The 19,066-nt window shown below is 50.3% G+C and overlaps 5 protein-coding genes across 5 annotated transcripts; 2 read left to right on the top strand and 3 right to left on the bottom strand.

Moving 5' to 3' along the window:
* Positions 1-261: 261 nt before the first annotated feature.
* Positions 262-3,534, top strand: N7511_006934 (putative capsular associated protein; the record flags this gene model as incomplete). Its single annotated transcript, XM_057129311.1, has 6 exons — positions 262-305; positions 370-428; positions 490-809; positions 867-1,280; positions 1,332-1,484; positions 1,531-3,534. The coding sequence occupies 6 exons, from the start codon at positions 262-264 to the stop codon at positions 3,532-3,534; spliced, it is 2,994 nt and encodes a 997-aa protein (XP_056983867.1).
* Positions 3,535-4,118: 584 nt separating this feature from the next.
* On the bottom strand, positions 4,119-5,351 carry N7511_006933 (glycoside hydrolase family 16 protein; the record flags this gene model as incomplete). Its single annotated transcript, XM_057129310.1, has 2 exons — positions 4,119-5,174; positions 5,226-5,351. 2 exons carry the CDS (start codon positions 5,349-5,351, stop codon positions 4,119-4,121), a joined length of 1,182 nt encoding a protein of 393 aa, XP_056983866.1.
* A 1,842-nt stretch (positions 5,352-7,193) lies between these two features.
* Positions 7,194-12,088, bottom strand: N7511_006932 (CORVET complex membrane-binding subunit VPS8; the record flags this gene model as incomplete). Its single annotated transcript, XM_057129309.1, has 2 exons — positions 7,194-11,251; positions 11,302-12,088. 2 exons carry the CDS (start codon positions 12,086-12,088, stop codon positions 7,194-7,196), a joined length of 4,845 nt encoding a protein of 1,614 aa, XP_056983865.1.
* Positions 12,089-13,328: 1,240 nt separating this feature from the next.
* Positions 13,329-14,462, top strand: N7511_006931 (uncharacterized protein; the record flags this gene model as incomplete). The annotated part of the gene is made up of 2 exons (XM_057129308.1): positions 13,329-13,998; positions 14,101-14,462. 2 exons carry the CDS (start codon positions 13,329-13,331, stop codon positions 14,460-14,462), a joined length of 1,032 nt encoding a protein of 343 aa, XP_056983864.1.
* Positions 14,463-14,797: 335 nt separating this feature from the next.
* N7511_006930 (DEAD/DEAH box helicase) lies at positions 14,798-18,029 on the bottom strand (the record flags this gene model as incomplete). The annotated part of the gene is made up of 9 exons (XM_057129307.1): positions 14,798-14,829; positions 14,892-15,006; positions 15,060-15,480; positions 15,540-15,986; positions 16,032-16,193; positions 16,246-16,417; positions 16,471-16,939; positions 16,989-17,171; positions 17,223-18,029. The coding sequence occupies 9 exons, from the start codon at positions 18,027-18,029 to the stop codon at positions 14,798-14,800; spliced, it is 2,808 nt and encodes a 935-aa protein (XP_056983863.1).
* Positions 18,030-19,066: the final 1,037 nt, after the last annotated feature.

Raw genomic sequence — 19,066 nt, 5'->3', positions numbered from 1 at the left:
GTACAGTCAGAGTCCATGTAAGGTCCGTGGTTGATGCCAATGTCCGTACGGAGCCCGCCCGTTGACGCAACCCTAATGGATCAGCACTCTCAATGCCTCTGATTAGCCGATCTCAGGCCCTTCGGTCCTGCCCTGCTTTCTGCCATGTTTCCTGTCAATCCCCTGAAGCTCCACTGCTCTTTGATTTTTCCCTTCTCTTGATATCAATTGCATGCAATGGCAGGCGACGCTCTCAACCGGGTATAGATTACCGGACGCAAGATGGTCCAATTATCCCCCGACCTCGGGCTGAAGGTCTCTGTTGGGTGAGCACTGAGTACTGGCGCGGGACCATCTTGAAAACAAATACTTATGATTGCATTCTCGCAGAATATTCCTGACAAGCTCGCTGTTCCTTACTACCTCGTACAACACCACATTCGCTTTTGGTAAGTCGCCACCGAGTATGCGCCAGTCTTCCGACGTGACCTGACTGTTGTGTCGCCTCAGATCGCCCTGTCAGTACATCGGTTCTTGTCTGCTTCTTGAGCGGGCTAGTCTTCTTGCTATGGGGTCGCTATATTTCAACAAGATCGCAACCCTCGTCGCCGACGTTCAAACGACCGGGGGTACCCCTCGCTGAGCAGTTCGAGCTCCCCTCACGTGCCTCGACTTCCTCGTTCACATTTGGCGAAGCGGAGAATCGGCCTTCGTTGCGGAACCGATCGTGGTGGATAAAATTAAGTCTATTGGTGGGGCTGTGTGGCTTGCGAGTCGAGTCTTTTCGTCAAGTTACTCGACACAGCGAGTGCGTCCCGTCTGGATATGCTGTATGTGACCGAACAGCCTGTCTATTTGATCCGAGACTGACCAAATGCCTCTAATAGTATGCCATTCCTTTCATCGTTTCCCTGTACGACTACTGGCGCAACCAGCGACCGCGACAAGTGGAGGTGTATGTCCCTGCGCAGCGGTTCGACAAGCTTCCGTTGCAGGTGACCTACTCGGTTTGCCGCCGGAGCTTCCATTATCTTACACAGAGTCGCTTTAGAGGTGTTATCGCAGCCTCCTTCTTGTCGATCAGCGGGCTCCTAGCTTCATCATTTTCGGCTGGAACCCGGTCAACTTACATATGTCCTGTGGTGATGAATGGCGCATCTGCAATGCGCTCATTTAGAGTCTTCAATGCGTTTGCTGACTCTGTACTATTGATCATTATAACTGAGCTATGTCGAATTGGCAGTCAATTCGATGAGGCGCGGAGAAAGCGCACTCTGGTGTTCCTCGGAGCTGGTCTCCTTGTAGGTGAAGACGTAACACTCCAAAGTGATGCCTGCTGACGTTTCGTTCAGGGTCTGTCTGTATTCTGGTGCATCCTCGGACTGAAGGTATCTGATAGTTCACCCGAACTTGCGGGACAGCCCACTTTGGATCTGGAGTATTCGCGTGGTGCTTTCAGTCAAACTGTACTATTGCTACTCCTGGTCTTGTCGGCTTGGCATATGGTAAGTCCGTCCTGCTAATTTGCTGAACTACCGACTGACTTATAAGTTACCGCATTTCGATATTGTTGGCATTTCAATCATCGGCGGCTTCATGATTGTATACTTTTCTTCTGTGTCGGCTCTCGTTGGTGGACATTCGTATCCATTCATCTCCTTAACGCACTCGATTATTCCGATGATAGCATCTCTCACGGGTGTCATACTTTTCCTCCTCGCTCGAGTGGTTCATGACGAAGAATACAAACCGTTGTATCGCACCAACATTGTCGTGCAGGTTTCCTTCGTCGTTCTCTGTGGAATCGGTCTAGGTTTCGCAGTGAACAAACATCGTGTCTCTACCCTTCACCCAATTGATTTCCTCATACACGAAGGCACAATTCAGCATGACAATTACATGGCCCAAGCATCCGCGAGCAAATCTCTTCCGGATGCAGTTGGGGAATACCGGAGGCGATATAACCAGCATCCGCCACCTGGTTTCGACAAATGGTATCAATATGCCACTAAGAAGTCGTCAGTAATCATCGACGACTTTGATCAGATCTACCACAATCTACTTCCTTTCCGAGCCCTGCCCCCTCAGCAAATACGGGAAATGACATCTCAATTAGCAACCAATCCGTTTAACGATCTTGGTGCTATCAGCATTCGAGATGGAAAAGCCAGGGTGCAAGAGGGAATCAAGCCGACGCATGCGTGGATGGTAAAGGGAGCTGCCGACATGATGGAGAACTTTGTCGAATTCCTCCCAGACATGGACCTGGTGTTCAATCTTAATGATGAACCGCGTGTTGCAGTTCCCTGGGAGAAGGTGTCATTGTTGAACCGCCAGGCTCAGATCCAACCGATGGTCCCTGAAGAGCAGGCAGTGAATGGTTGGTCAATGAACCGACCAGAGGGCTGGGGTCCAATCGAGCCTGTAGATCTGACCAACACCACTATCTTCACGGATGGTGCGTGGAGAGGTGTCTTCGATCCATATGTGAGCGCCATATGTCCCCCTTCGTCCAAGGCACGTTCGCAAAGAATCTGGAATCGTCGTGAGATCTGTCTATCATGTGCGGCACCTCACTCCATGGGCCAATTCCCCCTGGACTTCAACATTGCCTCCGATATCTGTCACCAACCCGACCTAGCATTCATCCACGGTCTTCTCATATCCCCAGCTTCATTCAAGGTCTCACAGGACCTCATCCCCGTTTTCAGTCAAAGTGCTCTCTCAGGTTTCAACGACATCCTCTTCCCCAGCCCATGGAATTACATCGACAAAGTCAAATACCAACCTACAGACGAACATCCCGACCCAGAATACAGTCACAAACAGAACGCCCTCTACTGGGTCGGCAGCACATCAGAAGGCGTCAGTCGCTTCGGCGAATGGAAAGGCATGCCTCGCCAACGCTTCACCCACCTGATAAACAACAACACAAACAACGACGTCTCAGTCCTCCTCCCAACAAATGACGGCACAGGCGCATTCCGCTACGAAATCATGGACGGCGCCGCGCCGACAGAAATTCTCCAACTAGAAACCAACGTCCACATAGCCGACCCAATCGTCCGCTGCGGCGACTGTGACGAACAAGCTGCAGAATTAGGAACAGTAGGCTGGCGCGACTTCCAAGCCCACTGGTCACACAAATTCCTCTTCGACCTCGACGGCGCCGGATTTAGCGGCCGCTTCCTCCCCTTCCTACACAGCCACAGCCTGCCCCTGAAGACGGGCCTATTCCGACAATGGTTCGACTCGCGCGTCACATCCTGGCTACACTTTGTCCCAGTGGATATCCGTCTCCACGGGTTATGGAGTACACTGGCTTATTTCGCGGGCGTTCCTGCTCCGGTAGGCACTCAGGCTTCCGGTCCTGGTGCTCCGCAGGTGCGCATGAAGGCGCACGATAAGCAGGGCAAGGCTATCGCCGAGGAAGGAAGAGAGTGGGCACGTCGGGCGCTCCGGAAGGAAGATATGGAGATTTATTTCTTTAGGCTTTTGTTGGAGTGGGGGCGTGTTACTGATGACCAGCGTGATGTCCTTGCCTATAAACCTTGAGGCCTGAGTTTGCATTGTTGGTGTTGAATTAGATTTTGGGTTCTTTTAACGTTAATGTCAAATGGTACATATTATATCCAATTACTTATTATTTCTTTGTCTTCATGCGTGTTGACTTTCTTTCGCATACTCCGGTCATTGGCCTCCATGGATCTGGCATGTTCCTCTCTTGGAATTTCTACATCTACAGCAATGATACCAACTACGCAGGACGATTCAAGAACCAAATATAATGCAAATGCAATCGAATTCTAACGAACGAATGGAAGGGGTATCCACGAAACAAAACACAACGCGCCCATCAACATAAACCGTAAAAAAGGGTCGTCAGCCGCAGCACCAGATCCCACCATAACCGTTGACTAGCACAGGCATAGGCAGGATAGCAGCATACAGGGGGAACAATCCCATGCAATCATCACACAGCGAACCCGCTGAAAAAAAACAAAGCAACACCAGGAGCTTTTCAACAACGCTCTCTTTCCTTCGTATCACACTGTATCTGAATGTCATCGCAGATGACTATTCATCGTCTTGTGTCAACGGCATACTCAATATCGCCGTTGATATGCTTCTCACACCATCTAGGCGTGGATGTGGCCGTGGCCGTGGCCACGGCGGTAGTGGTCACGACGGTGCTTAGTGGAGGGACGGGGACCAGGACGGACATAGGGGGCGGTGTCACGAGTTGACTGCTTGGATGAAGACTTGGAGTCCGACTTGGAGTCCGACTTCGAGTCCGACTTCGATTTTTCATCGATCTCGATATCAACATTGATGTCAATACCAACATCGACATCCAGCTTGCTAGACTCCTGGTAGACCTTCAACGAGTTGACGCGCCAGTAGGTATCCTCAAAGGCCGAGGGGTTGTTCTGGACATAGGAGTCGCAGGTATCAGCCTTGCTGGCGCAACTTCCCGAGCTCCAGACGGAAGAGTCGCCAGCCCAGTCGCCGCAGAACGTAATATCGAAGACGATCTGCAAATTGTTGAAGTGCGAGTCGATGTCACAGGATCCGGCAAAGCGAGCGGCGGGCGTTCCCCAGTTCGATGGGACGGGGTTTCCGGAGGAGATATCAGAGGGGATCGAGTAAGAGGGGAAATGCCAGACGTTGATAGCAGAGCCAGTCCACTCGGTAGCGTAGACGCCGCCGCCAGCATTGTTGAAGCCCGAGCCATACGACTCCGAGTTACCGTTGTCGATGGCGCAGCCGGCGTTGGCTGTTTGCCCGGAGGCATCGACGTAGCAGTCAGATGTGACGACGCTGCCGGTGAAACCGGAGTTGTCGATCGAGCAGCCGGAGCTGGTGTGCAGAGTCATCTGGTTAGTGGAGAGGTCGTTGACGCCTTCGATAATATCAATCTCGCCGTTCTTGGGCCAGTCGGAGCCCAGCATCCAGAAGGCAGGCCAGCTGCCGCACACGCTGCCGGGCATGTGGGCTAGGTCAAGAATGACCAGACCGTGAGTGTAGGTGTTGGCGCTCTCCAGGCGGACAGATTGACGACCAGGCTTGCTGGCGGTGTTGGAGTGGTCGACACCGATATAGACGCCGCTGCTGCTGGAGGCGTTGATCAGACCGCCGCTAGATGCGGTGTTACGGTCGACATAGCTGACATAGCCATTGGTTGGGTCGGTATCCTGTGACCATTAGTATATTGTTGATTGATTGAATTTTCGTACAGGACTTACTGTGAAGAAGTTGAACATGTCAAAGAACGAGTCGCTGTTACCGTAGTCGTCCTTGAGACTATACGAAGCAGTGCTGAGCTGGGCCAACAGGCCAACAGCAGGTAGGAGGGTCGAAAGAAGGTGCATTGTCCAGAACGCAAGCGATTTGATTTCGAGGGGGTTTCAAGTCGACACGAGATGCGATGTCAAAGCAAGCAAAGCAAGGAAGTGGCAAGTCTGTCAAAGACGTGAAGCCGGAGATATGTCCAGATATATCCAAAAGAAGGGGAGGGCGTTGAATGCACCTCAAAAGTAATAATGAATGTGTCGCAAAAGGAAGAGAGTGAACAATAGACAATGCAAAAAAGGAGAGACTAGACAGACATAATGCTTAAAACATGATATGCGAGGGGGGACTCCATTCTTATACATGAGACTATTGTCTCCACAGATCACAAAATGGCAAAAAAAGGGAAAAAAGAAAAAAAAACGAAAAAGGTCCACGTCCGATGCCCTGATACATCCACCAGTGACAGGGACCATGTGAGAGATGCGAAACGCGGTAAAAGGGGAGAACGGTGGGCCTATGCAGAGAGGACTGATCCACATGGTCTCGACCAGAAGACTGATATCCCAGTCACGGCCGTTGTGGAACTGAACCAGAATGCTGCGTAAATCATAGTGGAATCTTGCCGATCGAACCGAGAGGACATGACAGGTATGGGCCTAGTTTATTGGTATAGTGAGTAGACTTGGTCTAGTAGACGTGCAGAATGCAAAGGCAAAGGCAAAGGCTGCTGCAGCTGCAACAGCAACAGCAACTGTCAATCCAATCCAAGCCTTTCCCCTTTCATGTCCATACAGGTCGTAGCCCAGGACGGGAAAGGCGGAAACCTCAAGCGCTGGAACAAACTTTGCTGATGTTTCGGAACCAAAGGATGATCACCACGCTGCGGCTGCTCACTCGCTCGGCCAGCCTTTTTCGCCGCACCGAACAAGATTTAAGGCTATCCTGACACGGTCACTGGCTGTCGCCAGCTGAGCCGAGTGCCAATCAGGTCACTTGCCGCCAACCTAGTGACCTTAGTATGACTTAGTGTGGCAAAGGGGAGATCGGCAGTTGATAGGATGCCCTGAAGAAGGCGCAAGCTTTTTCAATTGAGATTCTATGGTTCCGATCTTTATCCGTTTTTCCATCTGGGTTAAACCTCGCCAAAAAGATGAAAAGTGGTTGGGGTCTAGACTTGAGAGCTGAGTAGAGGAGAAGAAGAGGTTGGAGTGGCGGGGGAGGAGAAGGGATCAGATTTCCACTTTTCACCGCCAAGAGTACCTAGACCCCAAGTACCCCCACCGCGGATTGACTACGGCAAGGAACTTGGGCCGATGTCAATACACCACACTACACTACACAGTACGGTAGACAGTAGGCAAGCCAAGTTAAGCCCAAGAATTCAACCAGTCAAGCTAATATGCGCCACTAACGCATTAGTGAAAAAGAAACAAGTAGAATAAGCATAGTCCAACGTATCAAAGATCAACATCTGAAACAGCCATTAGCTCTGGTATCGTAGATCCCTACCTAGACACGTAGACCAGTCCACTCCAGAACCAGATTTATGCGGTCGCAGATTTATTAGAAAGGACCATGTGCAACGGGGTTCAGACCGGAGCTGGGAATGAGACGGGGAATGGGATTGGGGAGGTGACTGGGACGGAGGGCATTCCATGGCTATATTCCTAGGCCATCAGCTGACGTGTTCAGAGCACATGGACGACAGAAACAGATCAGGTACAGATACGGATACAACTGTGATAGAACGCTCAAATGCAATGGCAGGGGTACATCCCAGCTAGAACCATCAAAACATAGTACAGACCGCGGACTATACAACACGATCGACCATGGATATCCCCAGCAATCAAAAAAAAAAAAAAAAAAGGATAAAAAATCATAACTGCGAGGCAAGTAAGGTAAATCATGTGAGCGTGCTATGTACATGCCGGACAGAACATCTCAGTCCCCGACCAGTCGGGCGAATGGTCACGCCGAAAGGAATCAGTGAAGACGCGGGAATGGGCGCGGGCGGCGACTGCATCGAGAACACACTGTCTATGGTAGAGGTGTCGACAAGAGAAGACAATGACCGGAGTCAGGGGTGGAGTTGGGTTTCCTCCACCTGTGACCGAGCCGTTGCCCGTTCCATTCGGGCCCTCCGCTGGTTCGGTTGGGTCCGAGTCGGCGTGGTGGGTGTCATGGTCATCGTCGCGATGGGCAAGTGCATGTGCTGCTGCGGCGCGATCGAGGTGGGATGGATGTCCGGTGCCGAGGACGGCTGCTTTGCCTTTGCCTCTCTCGTCTGGATTGTAGGCCTCCTCATGCCGCTGGGCGATGCGCCGCTGGTGGGCGTCGGATTGCTTCTCTTCCCAGGCCGACCAATGAGCATCGCCAACGCTGGGGCCCCAGATTCGTTGGCGACAGATCTCGCAGACGTGCCCACGGGGTCGCCAGCCTTGTTGGCGGAGGCGGGTGACTTCATCCACGTGAACGAAAAGGTCGCGGTCTAGCATACCGTTGGCGAGGGTCAGAAGGGATTTCTCGTAGGAGTATGCGGAGAAAATGGAGGCTAAGACAGCGCGGAGTTCAAGGAGGGAAGGGGACCAGGTTGCAGCGCGGGTGAGGAAGGCGCGCAAGATGCGGAGGAAAGACATGTCGGTTCGTTCGGAGGTTGATGGGCCTGCTTTGACGGTGCTGGCTAGAAGGGCTGTGAAGACTTGTTGGACGAGGGTTCGGAAGAAGGCTGTTAGACGGCCATTGTCGCCGCCGAGTGAGGTGGTAGGTTCAGAGGCGACGGAGATTTGAGAGCTGTCTCCCTGCATGAATGCAAAGACATTACTGGCAATGCGGACGACGGCTTCGATGTGGTCGAGCCAGAGGGTTTCATCGAATGCTAGAGGGTGTTCAAGGGCTGCCGCACCGCGTTTACCGTTTGCGCTGCCGGTTCGTGACTGCTTGATGGTCTTGCTTTGGCCCTGACAAAGCCAAGTTCCGACGCCTGCATACTTGCTGAGAGACTCAATGAGGTCGTCGATTGCCTCCGCTGTGCTTGCTGAGTCGGGGCTTTCGCGAACGCTCTGGAGAATTCCGACCAGGCCGGATTCAAGGATGCTCAGATGTGCAACGAGACGGTCAAGGGCCTCACGTACTTGGCCTTGTCGAGCAAGTAAGATGACAGCGGCGTCAATAGCTCCACTCTCCTCTATAGCAGGGAGCAGCTCTTCTAGATGGATGTCGCCAACGCGCAATCCATCCACGTAATCTGCAACGTGGGAAGGATTGTATCTGCAAAGGAGCTGTACGTAGCGCTCGACCATCCAGTTCTCAACAGAGGGTGATGCGGGGGTTTCTGTAGTCTGAGCCTGCGGCTCAACAAGTACCAGCAAGTACTGATACTGATTCTGAGGATCGTCCTCTAGAACTCGCAAGAACGTAGAGTGAGTTTCGGGAGCTAGATCTTGCATTGTTAGGGCAGTAAGCGTCACATCAATTGCAACGATATCTCGAGCCCGCTGTTTCACCACATCCACCACATCTCGTCTTGATTTCGCGCCGAGTCCCGATCCCAAGCGAAGACAGTCATGCAAACAAGTAAATATGGCTGCACGATCATTTGGGTCCTCAAGATAAGTCATAATTAACTGAGAGTATTGTTTCTCGGATCGATATGTCGACTTGAGAATGCGGAAAAAGCGTGCTTCCTTGAAAAGAGGAATCATGCTCTGGATATCGGGTGGATGGTAAAATGACAACAGATACTCTGCACTCAATTCACAGTCGTCTGCTAAGTCCGGCTCTGGGTACTGGCAGACACGCACCAGAACCTGGTGTAGAGTCGTGCCTGAGAGTAGAATATATTGGGGGTATTTGGGAAGATTGCGCGCAACAAACATATCCAGGTAAATGGTATCAAAAGACGTGAAGAACTCGCCCGTCATAACTTGAAGCAAAATGCTAATGAGATACTGTCGGTTGATCGATACACCGGTGAGCGCTTCATCATTCTCGGACTCGTTGAGGAAGCTGTCTTCGAAAGCTTCGTTCAGCATGCTCATGAAGCTCGATGCATCAAATTTGAGCATAGCGCGAAGTTGGGAAAATGAGTTTGCTGCATCGCCAAACATTCCAGATCCGTGACCAGAGAAAAGGTATTGGTACAAATCGGTTTTGGCCCGCAAGGCTTCGGCTTCATCCATATCATCGCCAGTGGGATAGATGCGACCTGTCAACACAAAAGACAGGTAGGGGAACATTTTCATCGCATTGTTCTGTTTTCTCATTTCCATCGCATAGTCACCGTTGACCAAAGGCTCGGTGTGAGTTGGGATTTGACGTAGCAGCTCTTCCAGTGGTCCCACATAGTCCATCAAACAGCGATTCCACACGTATATAAAGGCATCGTACAGGTTATGCTGCTTGCACAACGTTGTAACCTGGTCAATGTCCATTGTAGTAGTATCCAGGAGACAGATGATTTCCTCTAAGCTACCAGCCGAGTGGGTTCCAATGAAATGGTTGATCAAGGGTTTGACCGCGGTAGGAGGCAGTGATCGCAACGTTCCGTCGGTGATACGGGGTTCGAGGGCATCCAAAAAGATACCCACCGAGTCTTGCTCTTCATACCAATTAAAGACTTCCTCCCAGAGGAATTCCTCATCCGCCATGTAGATACAAGCCGTGATGGAAACCTCTGCTAGCTCCGCTAATTCCTGGTTGTCCAATCGAGCGTTGCTCGCTTCAGCGTTCCGACCAAAAGCATACCTTAGAGATGCAGAGATCATCTCCAAAAGCTTTTCTTGCACCATTGGTTTTCTCAGAGAGTCCTCTTCAGGAAGCCCAACCGTTAGCTTTTCAGCAGTTCCTGTGTAGTAAGATGTGGCCAAGCGGATAGCGCCAATGAAGTCCCCGGCCTCCATCAACGCTAGGAGTCGGTCGGCCCAGTTTGATAGGTTACCGACCAAGGCTTCGCTATAGCCCAGCAAGAACAACCGGCCTTTGTAAGATCGGAAACTCATGTAAAAAGCGTCCGCAACCACACCATGCATGGACTCATCTTCTTCATCAAGCTGCTCCACTAGGGTATGGAGCTGTGACGAAAAAAGATCAGCATGGTAAATGTGTCGGTTCGCCAGATCGATGGAGTCCGTCACATGCATGGAATAGTCCTCAATGATCAGCAGTCGCTGTGTGATTGTGAACACAGCAAGCACCGATCGACTGAGCCACTGAACTGCTACAATGGCTTCGTCTGCCTTCCATCTGCTGCGTGCTTGGAATACAAGACTAGGAGGTCTGTCACGGTCCACGGGTTCCTCTGTCTCCGCTTCTGTGACGTCGAGCACTGTCAACACATTCGACCAACAGTAAACCAGCTTCGTTTTTGAAGTCTGAGTGTCTTTTCCTTTCAATCTGATGGCCGGAAACCATGCCAATGCTCCAGTCATAGCGCTGTGTGCTGGTACTTCTTTGGGTCGGGGTGCTTTGTGTTGAGTTTGCGCCACCGGTGTAGTGGATACAATGACCAAAAGATAAGGGGTTAGCATAGCAACAAGGCCCAAAGAATCGGTGGGCTGTTCCACGTTGCCAAGCGGTAGGGGAGAGAAAGCGAGGACGGAACTGGGCTTTCGTCGCCGTGTTTCCTCTAACGAAGGTTGTGGATATCGACCCAGGATTCGAGTCGTCTTGACTGTTCGTCCCAAAGCACCTGTTCCTCTTGTTGCCAGGTGCGAGAACGCCATACCTCGTGTATCAGCCGATACAAGCGCCGTTCGTCTGGTACCAAGGAATCCTATATGGATGACAGCGGAGCCCGTAAGATGACCATCAGATATCCGAGTCTCTACTTGGTTGGCCGGAATTGGCGGTATATGAAGAAATGGCCGCGCTGAGCGGGATATTTCCCATGTAAAGATGTCACCGGAGTCGTGGCCTCCTGCAACGGTAGTGTGATCAGCAGAAAGTGCTAAAGATGTGACAGCTCCACATTCAACAGCTAGGATTGTCAGTATGATTCACGTTAAATGTAAATAGCATTCGACCAACCTGGTGTGCCAGTTCCAATGATAGTCTTCAAGCTTTGCTGATAGTCGAACACGAGTATGATACCCTTTGATGTACCAATAACAATTGACGTAGATACAGCTAGACTAGTCGGCCGTCCGAAGTTGCGCTTCCCAATCTCTGAAAATGCCTGCCCAGTGATCTTCCGCAACTTGGTCCATCGCACCACATCCCATGGGCCCTGGAGCAGTTCATTTTCGGTTTCTGGTGTCGGGGAGACTTGGCTAGTGATCGAGGATTGCCGAGAGTGTAAATGCGCTAAGAATGGCGAGCCGGACCTAGACACACTCTGCGGCGAAGAAGATAGTCGGGACTGGAAGCGCAGATCGAACGGACGACGGGCCGGACTTGGGCTAACTCGCGGAGACCCTCGGAGAGCCAGAGCGCTGCTGCTCAAAGAAGACGTAACAGATCCCTGAAATTCATCAGCTTGCTTATCAAGTTGCGCGCCACTCGTATCACTGACATGTAAGGATGGGGAATCGTCGGGGGTTGAGCCTGTTCCATCCACACTTCCTGATTGAGCCCATTCCGCATTTCGCGGTGGAGGAGTTTTTGGAAGATACAGATCTGCTGGTTCCACCGTCTTCTCCCCGTCCTGGTCCTCCGTATTGTCCAACATGTTCAATCCGTCTTCCGCGGCTTCCTGCGGGGAAGGTAAGGCGTCGTCTAGGGGGCCATGGTCAGGTTGCTGGGCATCGTCTTCCTGGCCCAGATCAAGCTCATCCTCCCGCGACCAACTCTCACTGCCCTCAGCCATCGCGCTCATGAGCTAGATCTCCGAATGACCATTGCACCGTTGTTTGGCTAGGGTGGAGTAGGGCGAACCAGCGAAGCGGTGGCAATGACGGAGATGTGGCGATGCGGTGAGGTGGGAGACCAGGAATTAACCGATTGTGCCCGAGGTAAGGAGGATCTGAGTGAGGTCGGAAATGTGTTGAGCGTGAGTAGAGCTTGAAGTGTCAAGAAACGGTGGAGATGATGTTCCAATGGATCCCGCTTTAGGGGAACTCCAGCCACTTGTGGCTGTCAGGGACATCCGCTTTCCATACACTCAACTTATATAGTTAGCTTAACTTGGTTTGCTACTTGATACTATTTAAGTTATTATTTGAGAATTTTCTATTCAGTTGCTTATTCATAGGTCTAACATAAAATACACGGTGCGAATTTCAAGTGGTCACTTTCTCGCCGCCCGTGTCAAGAGTGATAAACCTCATTCGAACAACCTTCCCTTTCATATATCAGTTAAGCTACTATACTGATAGAACAGCAGATTCTATGGGGGAGAAAGAACCAATAGCTTCTATTAGTTAGCTTTGCAGATCAAACCAGGCACCCATGAACTACTTCGCAACTAACTTAACTTACTATAAATTAATGTTACTCCTCAGTTTACACATAAGTTAATATGTTCACAGGCCCTCCATCTGTTATTTAATCTAAGAAAACCCCCAAACGCCTGGATAGTAAGTTATATATTTCTACGTTCAATTTAAACGGATTGTACCCCTGACTTGAGGTCCTACCACAGGGGCCATTCCTAACGTGGCAACCAAATGCAACATGGGAGCAACTAATGGATCAGTTCAATCACTTGCATGAACGGAAAATCCCCGAGATGAAATTAAAATTAGGAGACTACTGGACTTGAGAGCTGACTTGACTCTGTTATTGGTGGGCTGTGGTTACATCGGTCTCCTCTCTTGTGATCGGGATGATATTCATATCCTATCACTAACCGTCAACCTGACATGAGACACGATGTCAGTTGTCGATGTGTTTTGGTTGGATTTCTCATTTGGTCCAAGATCGACATGTGGAATGTGTTCGGTATGGACTTATCACCTCCCTCGCGGGGGCAGCGGGCTTTTCGGCGTGACCGATGACTGCTATTATTGATCACGATGGCTGCAAGACTCTGACAGGGAGCCGTTAATAAAGACGTGGCAAAGCGCACCTTCTCTTTTAAACGCTGAATTATCAGCCAAAACGCGCACCTAGCCACGATGGCTCCAAAATACCATGGAGTGACGCGAGCCCTGCTCAGTGCGATTCTTTTCTTCCAACCTGTGCTGTCAGTGCCAGGAATTGGAAGTCTTCTACCGCGAGCATCGCCATCCTCATCGATATCGGCATCTATCTCAACATCTATACCCTCATATACACCAACCCCGTCCGTCTCAATGGCAACCTTAGCCACGGCAACGACCTGCAACGGCCACGCCGAGTACTGCACAAGATCTTACTCAAATATGACCTTCGTCGGCTCCCACGATTCACCTTTTGTTGGACCCTTGCCTCAGCAAAATCAAAACATTGACATAACATCTCAACTGGACATGGGGATTCGCTATCTCCAAGCCCAGACACACCACTCAGTCTTCGACAAGAACACCCTCGAGCTGTGCCATACATCCTGTTTCCTCGAAGATGCAGGAACACTCAAGTCATTCTTGGAGACCGTAAAAAGGTGGCTAGACGCAAACCCCAATGAGGTCGTCACGCTCCTCCTCACAAACGGAGACTCGGTAGCCATCAGCGAGTTTGGAGATACTTTCACTGGCAGTGGTATCAATAGTTATACATACACACCTTCCACAACTCCCCTTTCATTGTCTGACTGGCCAACACTGGGGGAATTGATAACCAGTGGCAAGAGACTAGTCGTATTCCTCGGTATGTATAAGTCACATCATTCTATACAAAAACTTACAGCTCAAACACACCCTCGACTTCAAGCCTCATCAGAAAAATCATAATACTAATTCACACAAACAGATTACGGCGCAGACGCAGCCAAAGTACCCTACATCCTTGACGAATTTACCTACTACTTTGAAACTCCGTACGACGTCACCGACTCGAAATTCTCAAGCTGCAAAATAGACCGTCCATCCGGCGCCTCAGCTGCAGGCCGCATGTATGTTGTCAATCATTTCCTAGATGTTGATATCCTAGGCGTATTGATTCCGGATCGTGACAAGGCTGATGCTACCAATGCTGCTACCGGAGAGGGAAGCATTGGTGCGCAGGCGGCATTGTGTGAGGGATTGTATAGTCGGAAGCCGAATGTGCTTTTGGCAGATTTTGTTGACAAGGGCGATGTTATTAAGGCGCAAGATGCGCTGAACGGGTTTTAGATCGTTGTCAGTGCGGATGTGTATAGTTGATATCGAAGGTGAATATATAATTTTTTGATGAGCATCAATATATTTCAAAATGTCGACATGATTACGATAGTCTACTGAAACAATATATTTTTTCAGAAAAAGCGATCTTAATAACAGGGAGCATATCTATAGAAGAGAAAGATTGAGACCTCAGTGTCGATAATCGGATATGATTAATTCACAAGCCCACCTGGGCTGCCCAGTCCACTCCAAACATAATGAAATCCAGTGGTATCCAAATCGAAAAGCTACCGATAATACTCCTAATGTGCAAGTCCCCAAATCCCGCACGAAAAAGCCCCAAATCAATCCTCTAACTCGACCTGCATTTCCCGATCTAGATAGACGATATCAGCATGCACCCATTTCTCACCATACATCATTAAACCAAAGGCTTACCCCAAATCTTATTAGCGTGAGAAATGATAGTCTCAGCCTTCACCAAAAGTTTCGCGGCATAGCGCTCAGACTCAGCAGGCGAGAGCTGATTTCGCTGCGACTTGTGAGGATTAACCTTTCCCAAGACTAAATTAGCATCAAACCAGACCACATACATACGATACTCACCATCATAAGTATAGGAACCAAGTCCTTAGCCTCAGCCTCAGCCAAAGCCCTCAAATTCCTGAACCCATTCTCTCGAAGCAATCTCGCCGTCCAGCTCTTGACAAACGTCACCTGAGCCATCTCAAGCAGATCGGCCCGCGCACCAGCTTCCAGACGGTCCCGCATGTGATCCAGCACAGCCGCCATCATGCCCCAGTTCATGCGCTGGCAGAATTTCACAATACCTGCTGCAAATCCGTGACATTGTTGGGCCAGGGTTTGGACTGTACCGCGGGGGATTTTGTAGCGGGATGCTATTGTCGAGAGGGGGATTTCGTTGCTTAGATCTCGGAGTTGGAAGGCTGTGTAGGCGCGGCGGTAGATACGGGCTGTTTTGATTTGGGATGGACTTGTTTCTTTCAGGGAGGCGCCGGATTGAACCCTTGATTTGTGGTTAGTATGAATCTTAGGAGGTGGGAGCATGGGTGAGTGAGTGGATACATCGTGTTCACGAAGCCGGGTTGCACGCCGACGAATTGTAGGGCTCGGAGACCGCTCTCGTCTAGTTTGTCTAGTTGGTCGCGGAAAATTTGCCAGTCGATAGGGGTGTTCATTGCTGCTTGGAGGGGAGTGAACATGTAGAAGATGTGCATATCGCCGTCCATGACGAAGGCTTGTAATGCTCGTTTTAGTTCTTCGTGGACGAACAGACCGTCTTCGGGGGAAAATGCCGAGGCGACGATTGCCTGTCCTAAGGGTGTGGATCCGTATGATTCATCTTCTCTGAAAATGATGAGTTGTTCATCGACCAATTCCCGAAGTGCAGATTTCATGATGGTGTATGCAAGTTTTTTGTCCACGGTTCGGCAAAGGAGCGTGCATCGAACGTATTCTTTGATTGCGTCGCAGCCTGATACTAAACCTGTTGCTATGGCTTCTAAGAGAGCTCTGTGGGATGTCAGTCATGAGCAGAACAAACGAAGCAAGGCATACCTTTTTAGTCCTCTTTTTTCAGGTGCCAAACAGCTCTCGATGGCAGGCATGTCGGCATCCAACAGATCACACACAGCTTGCATGTCGGCTTTGACACATATCAGATAAGTCTCACCGGCTTCATCCTTGCCTTTGCGTCCGGCACGCCCACACATCTGCCGACTATTTTTCTGTCAGTTTCGTATATCTGACCCCGAGGAAAGGTAACCAGTACAGCATTGCTGGGCCCACCAGCTCACGGCCCATTCGCGCCCCGTTGATAATGACTCGTCTTGCGGGAAGATTTACTCCAGCAGCAAGACTACATGTAGCAACGAGAACCCTTATCACACCCTGATCATAGGCCTGTGCAATAAGTTCCCGCTCTTCTGTTGTCATACCGGCATCTAAAAAGTCAGTTAGCTCAATGTTTTTGGTAATGAATTAAGAAGATACTCACTGTGAAACCCGGTTCCCCTGGGAATAGTAGTTTCAAGAACTGAATCTAGGCCACACGCGAGACTCCGTAGCTCAGCAAGAAGATCAAGTCGCTTATTCATTTCATCTGGCTCTGCCGGCGGCATTGCTTCACCAATAGTAACTGCTTGATTTTGGCATGCTTGACGACTGCCACAAAATACCAACACACCGAACCCTGCAACCGCAGTTTCGACTGCCAAAGCCACCATAGCATTCGTGGCTGAGTTGCTCAGCTGTTTATAGCTGGAAGTCTCGATGACTCGATGCGGAGGGATCGTATCAGTCACGGATGCAGCAGCAGTTAGTTTGGATAATGTTTGAAAAAGCTGTCTTGATGTTGCAGCTGGGTAAATGGCATTCTCGTAGACCAGATATTCGTCAATGGGAATTGGTCTATATGTAGAAATGTAGAATTTAGCATTCATCCACTCCGCCAGCATCTCAGTGTTCTATATTCCAGTTAGAGCAGCTCCCCCCGTCATGGAAAGTGGAACATACAGAGAGTGTGGCACTCATGCCAACAATCTGGACATCCTGCTGGAGCAATAATAGCTTGGTGACCATTAATTCCAATAGGTACCCTCTATGTTCATCATCAAGCATGTGTAACTCGTCAAGAACCACAACTCCCAAATCACCAATAGTACACTCCTCAATAGCGGTGTTTATCAATGAGTTGGCCTAAGTAGAATCATCAGAATCCTCACACAGTACCTCACAATCCATACCTACCTTTTCTATCGTACAAACGGCAATATCAGTATCAGCCCAAGTAGCCGTCGTCCGACTTCCACCAAAGAATCCGGTGACGCGGATATCTTTCTGAGTACGCTTCCATCGCCCACAGAGGAATGAGGCGTTTCCATCTTCTTCATCTACTGTATTTTTCTCCACATCTTGCACAATGCGTCTCATCCACTTCAGCTTCTCCTGGACCAAAGCAACATAAGGCAAAACAAGCAGTGCTTTGCGCGTCGGGTTCTCAATGATCCGCTTCAAGAGCAACACATCCGCCACAAGCGACTTGCCTCCTCCAGTTGGGGCAGTATACACTAAATGTCGCTCCCCAGACAGCAGACCTTTCGCCAGTAAGCAAGAGGCCTGCCACGGGTAGATACTAGAAACCCCCAAAGCGGCAAAATTGGCCGTGAGGGAGGACGGAAGTCCATACTTTGGATTGGACAAGGATAGCAGAGGATTTTGGCTCGAGCTCGGAGCCGATGTACTTGCACTTGCACCCCTCTTCTTTTCCTCATCAGGCGATGTCTCACCCGCGCCGAGATGAATCTTACTGGCAGCCAAGCGATTCGCAGGGGCGGTTAGTACAGTCCGCGCCGATTCCCACGGGGAGTCCACCAGACTGTCAGCCTTGATATGATGACCATGACTCACGACGGTCGCTTGCTTGACTGGACCTGGATTGAGAGAAGTCTCGGTTTCTGGTGGTCGCTTGTGGCCTGCCACGGGTGCCAACTGATATCGCTGGGCAATATCAATGGTGGTTTCGAATCCACGCGACTGGATGCCTGATGTTGACATGCCTGAAACAGTCCATGGAAGAAATATGCCTTGTGCCTCTTTTGCTTCTTTTGTTTGTTGTCGTCACGTCACGGGTGTTCGATCCTCAGGCAAGAGAGTTAGTCAGCCGAGCTAATCGGGACATCGGGAGTGTTCCTGTTCCTGGATCGGAGATGGGTTTCTTTTTTTTCTCTCTTTCATTTGTGATTCACCCCTTGCACGAGATTACCTAGCAACTATCGCATATCATCTCGCCCACTTTTGACCTTTTCCCGCTAGGCTGCAGGGTTGGGACTCATACCGTAATGGCCTGAAACGAGTGCCTCTATATTGTATCAGGTCCTGAATGCCTGGAATCTAGACATTCCGAGCGGGCACCGTTGGGTTCCACCTAGTATGGACCTCATAGGCCGCACAATTCCGCTGTACTTTACTGTAATCCGGAACACACGGTTCTAAAAAGTCGGATCCAAAATTGGACAAAATCTGAGACTCGGTGGAGGCGTCATCACGATTGTATCATGAGTCGCGTACCACCTGCCCCGTCAGCGGAATGCAATCTTCCTGGCCCACGAGAAGCCTCTGAATGGTGATCTGACTCTACCGTCCATCTATATCAATCTCATCGGCAAAGCCTTTAAATCGGACCGTGAACGGAGCATGCCGGCAGAGGTGGCAACGGACAGTAAATCATTATTGGATGTTCAATTACCGGTATTGTCTCGGTATTGATCGACGTGAAAGGATAAATTATATCTGCACTTCGACCCTACACTGGCACTCGTGAGAGTCTGGTCTTCAGGGTCTTATAGTGGACGATTCCCTCGACAGCGTTCTCCTCTGTACTGTTGCGCTCTAGACGATCTCTCCGCAGGCCACCAGACCCATTCGACGTGATTATTCCTGGTGTTCCGGATGTCGTGGGGTTGGATACCTTGCCAACGCAGATGCTCTGATTCGTATTGCTACAATCTTCACGTTCCCAACCGAGCTTCGACCGAGCTCTGCCAGTGTGTCCATGGACTGGTGACCGGACTCCAGGTAGCTCTCGGACTCGA

The sequence above is a fragment of the Penicillium nucicola genome, assembly GCF_028828085.1.
Source record: "Penicillium nucicola strain IBT 29836 chromosome Unknown utg000006l, whole genome shotgun sequence".
NCBI lineage: Eukaryota > Fungi > Ascomycota > Eurotiomycetes > Eurotiales > Aspergillaceae > Penicillium > Penicillium nucicola.
This window is presented reverse-complemented; position numbering and strand designations above follow the sequence as displayed.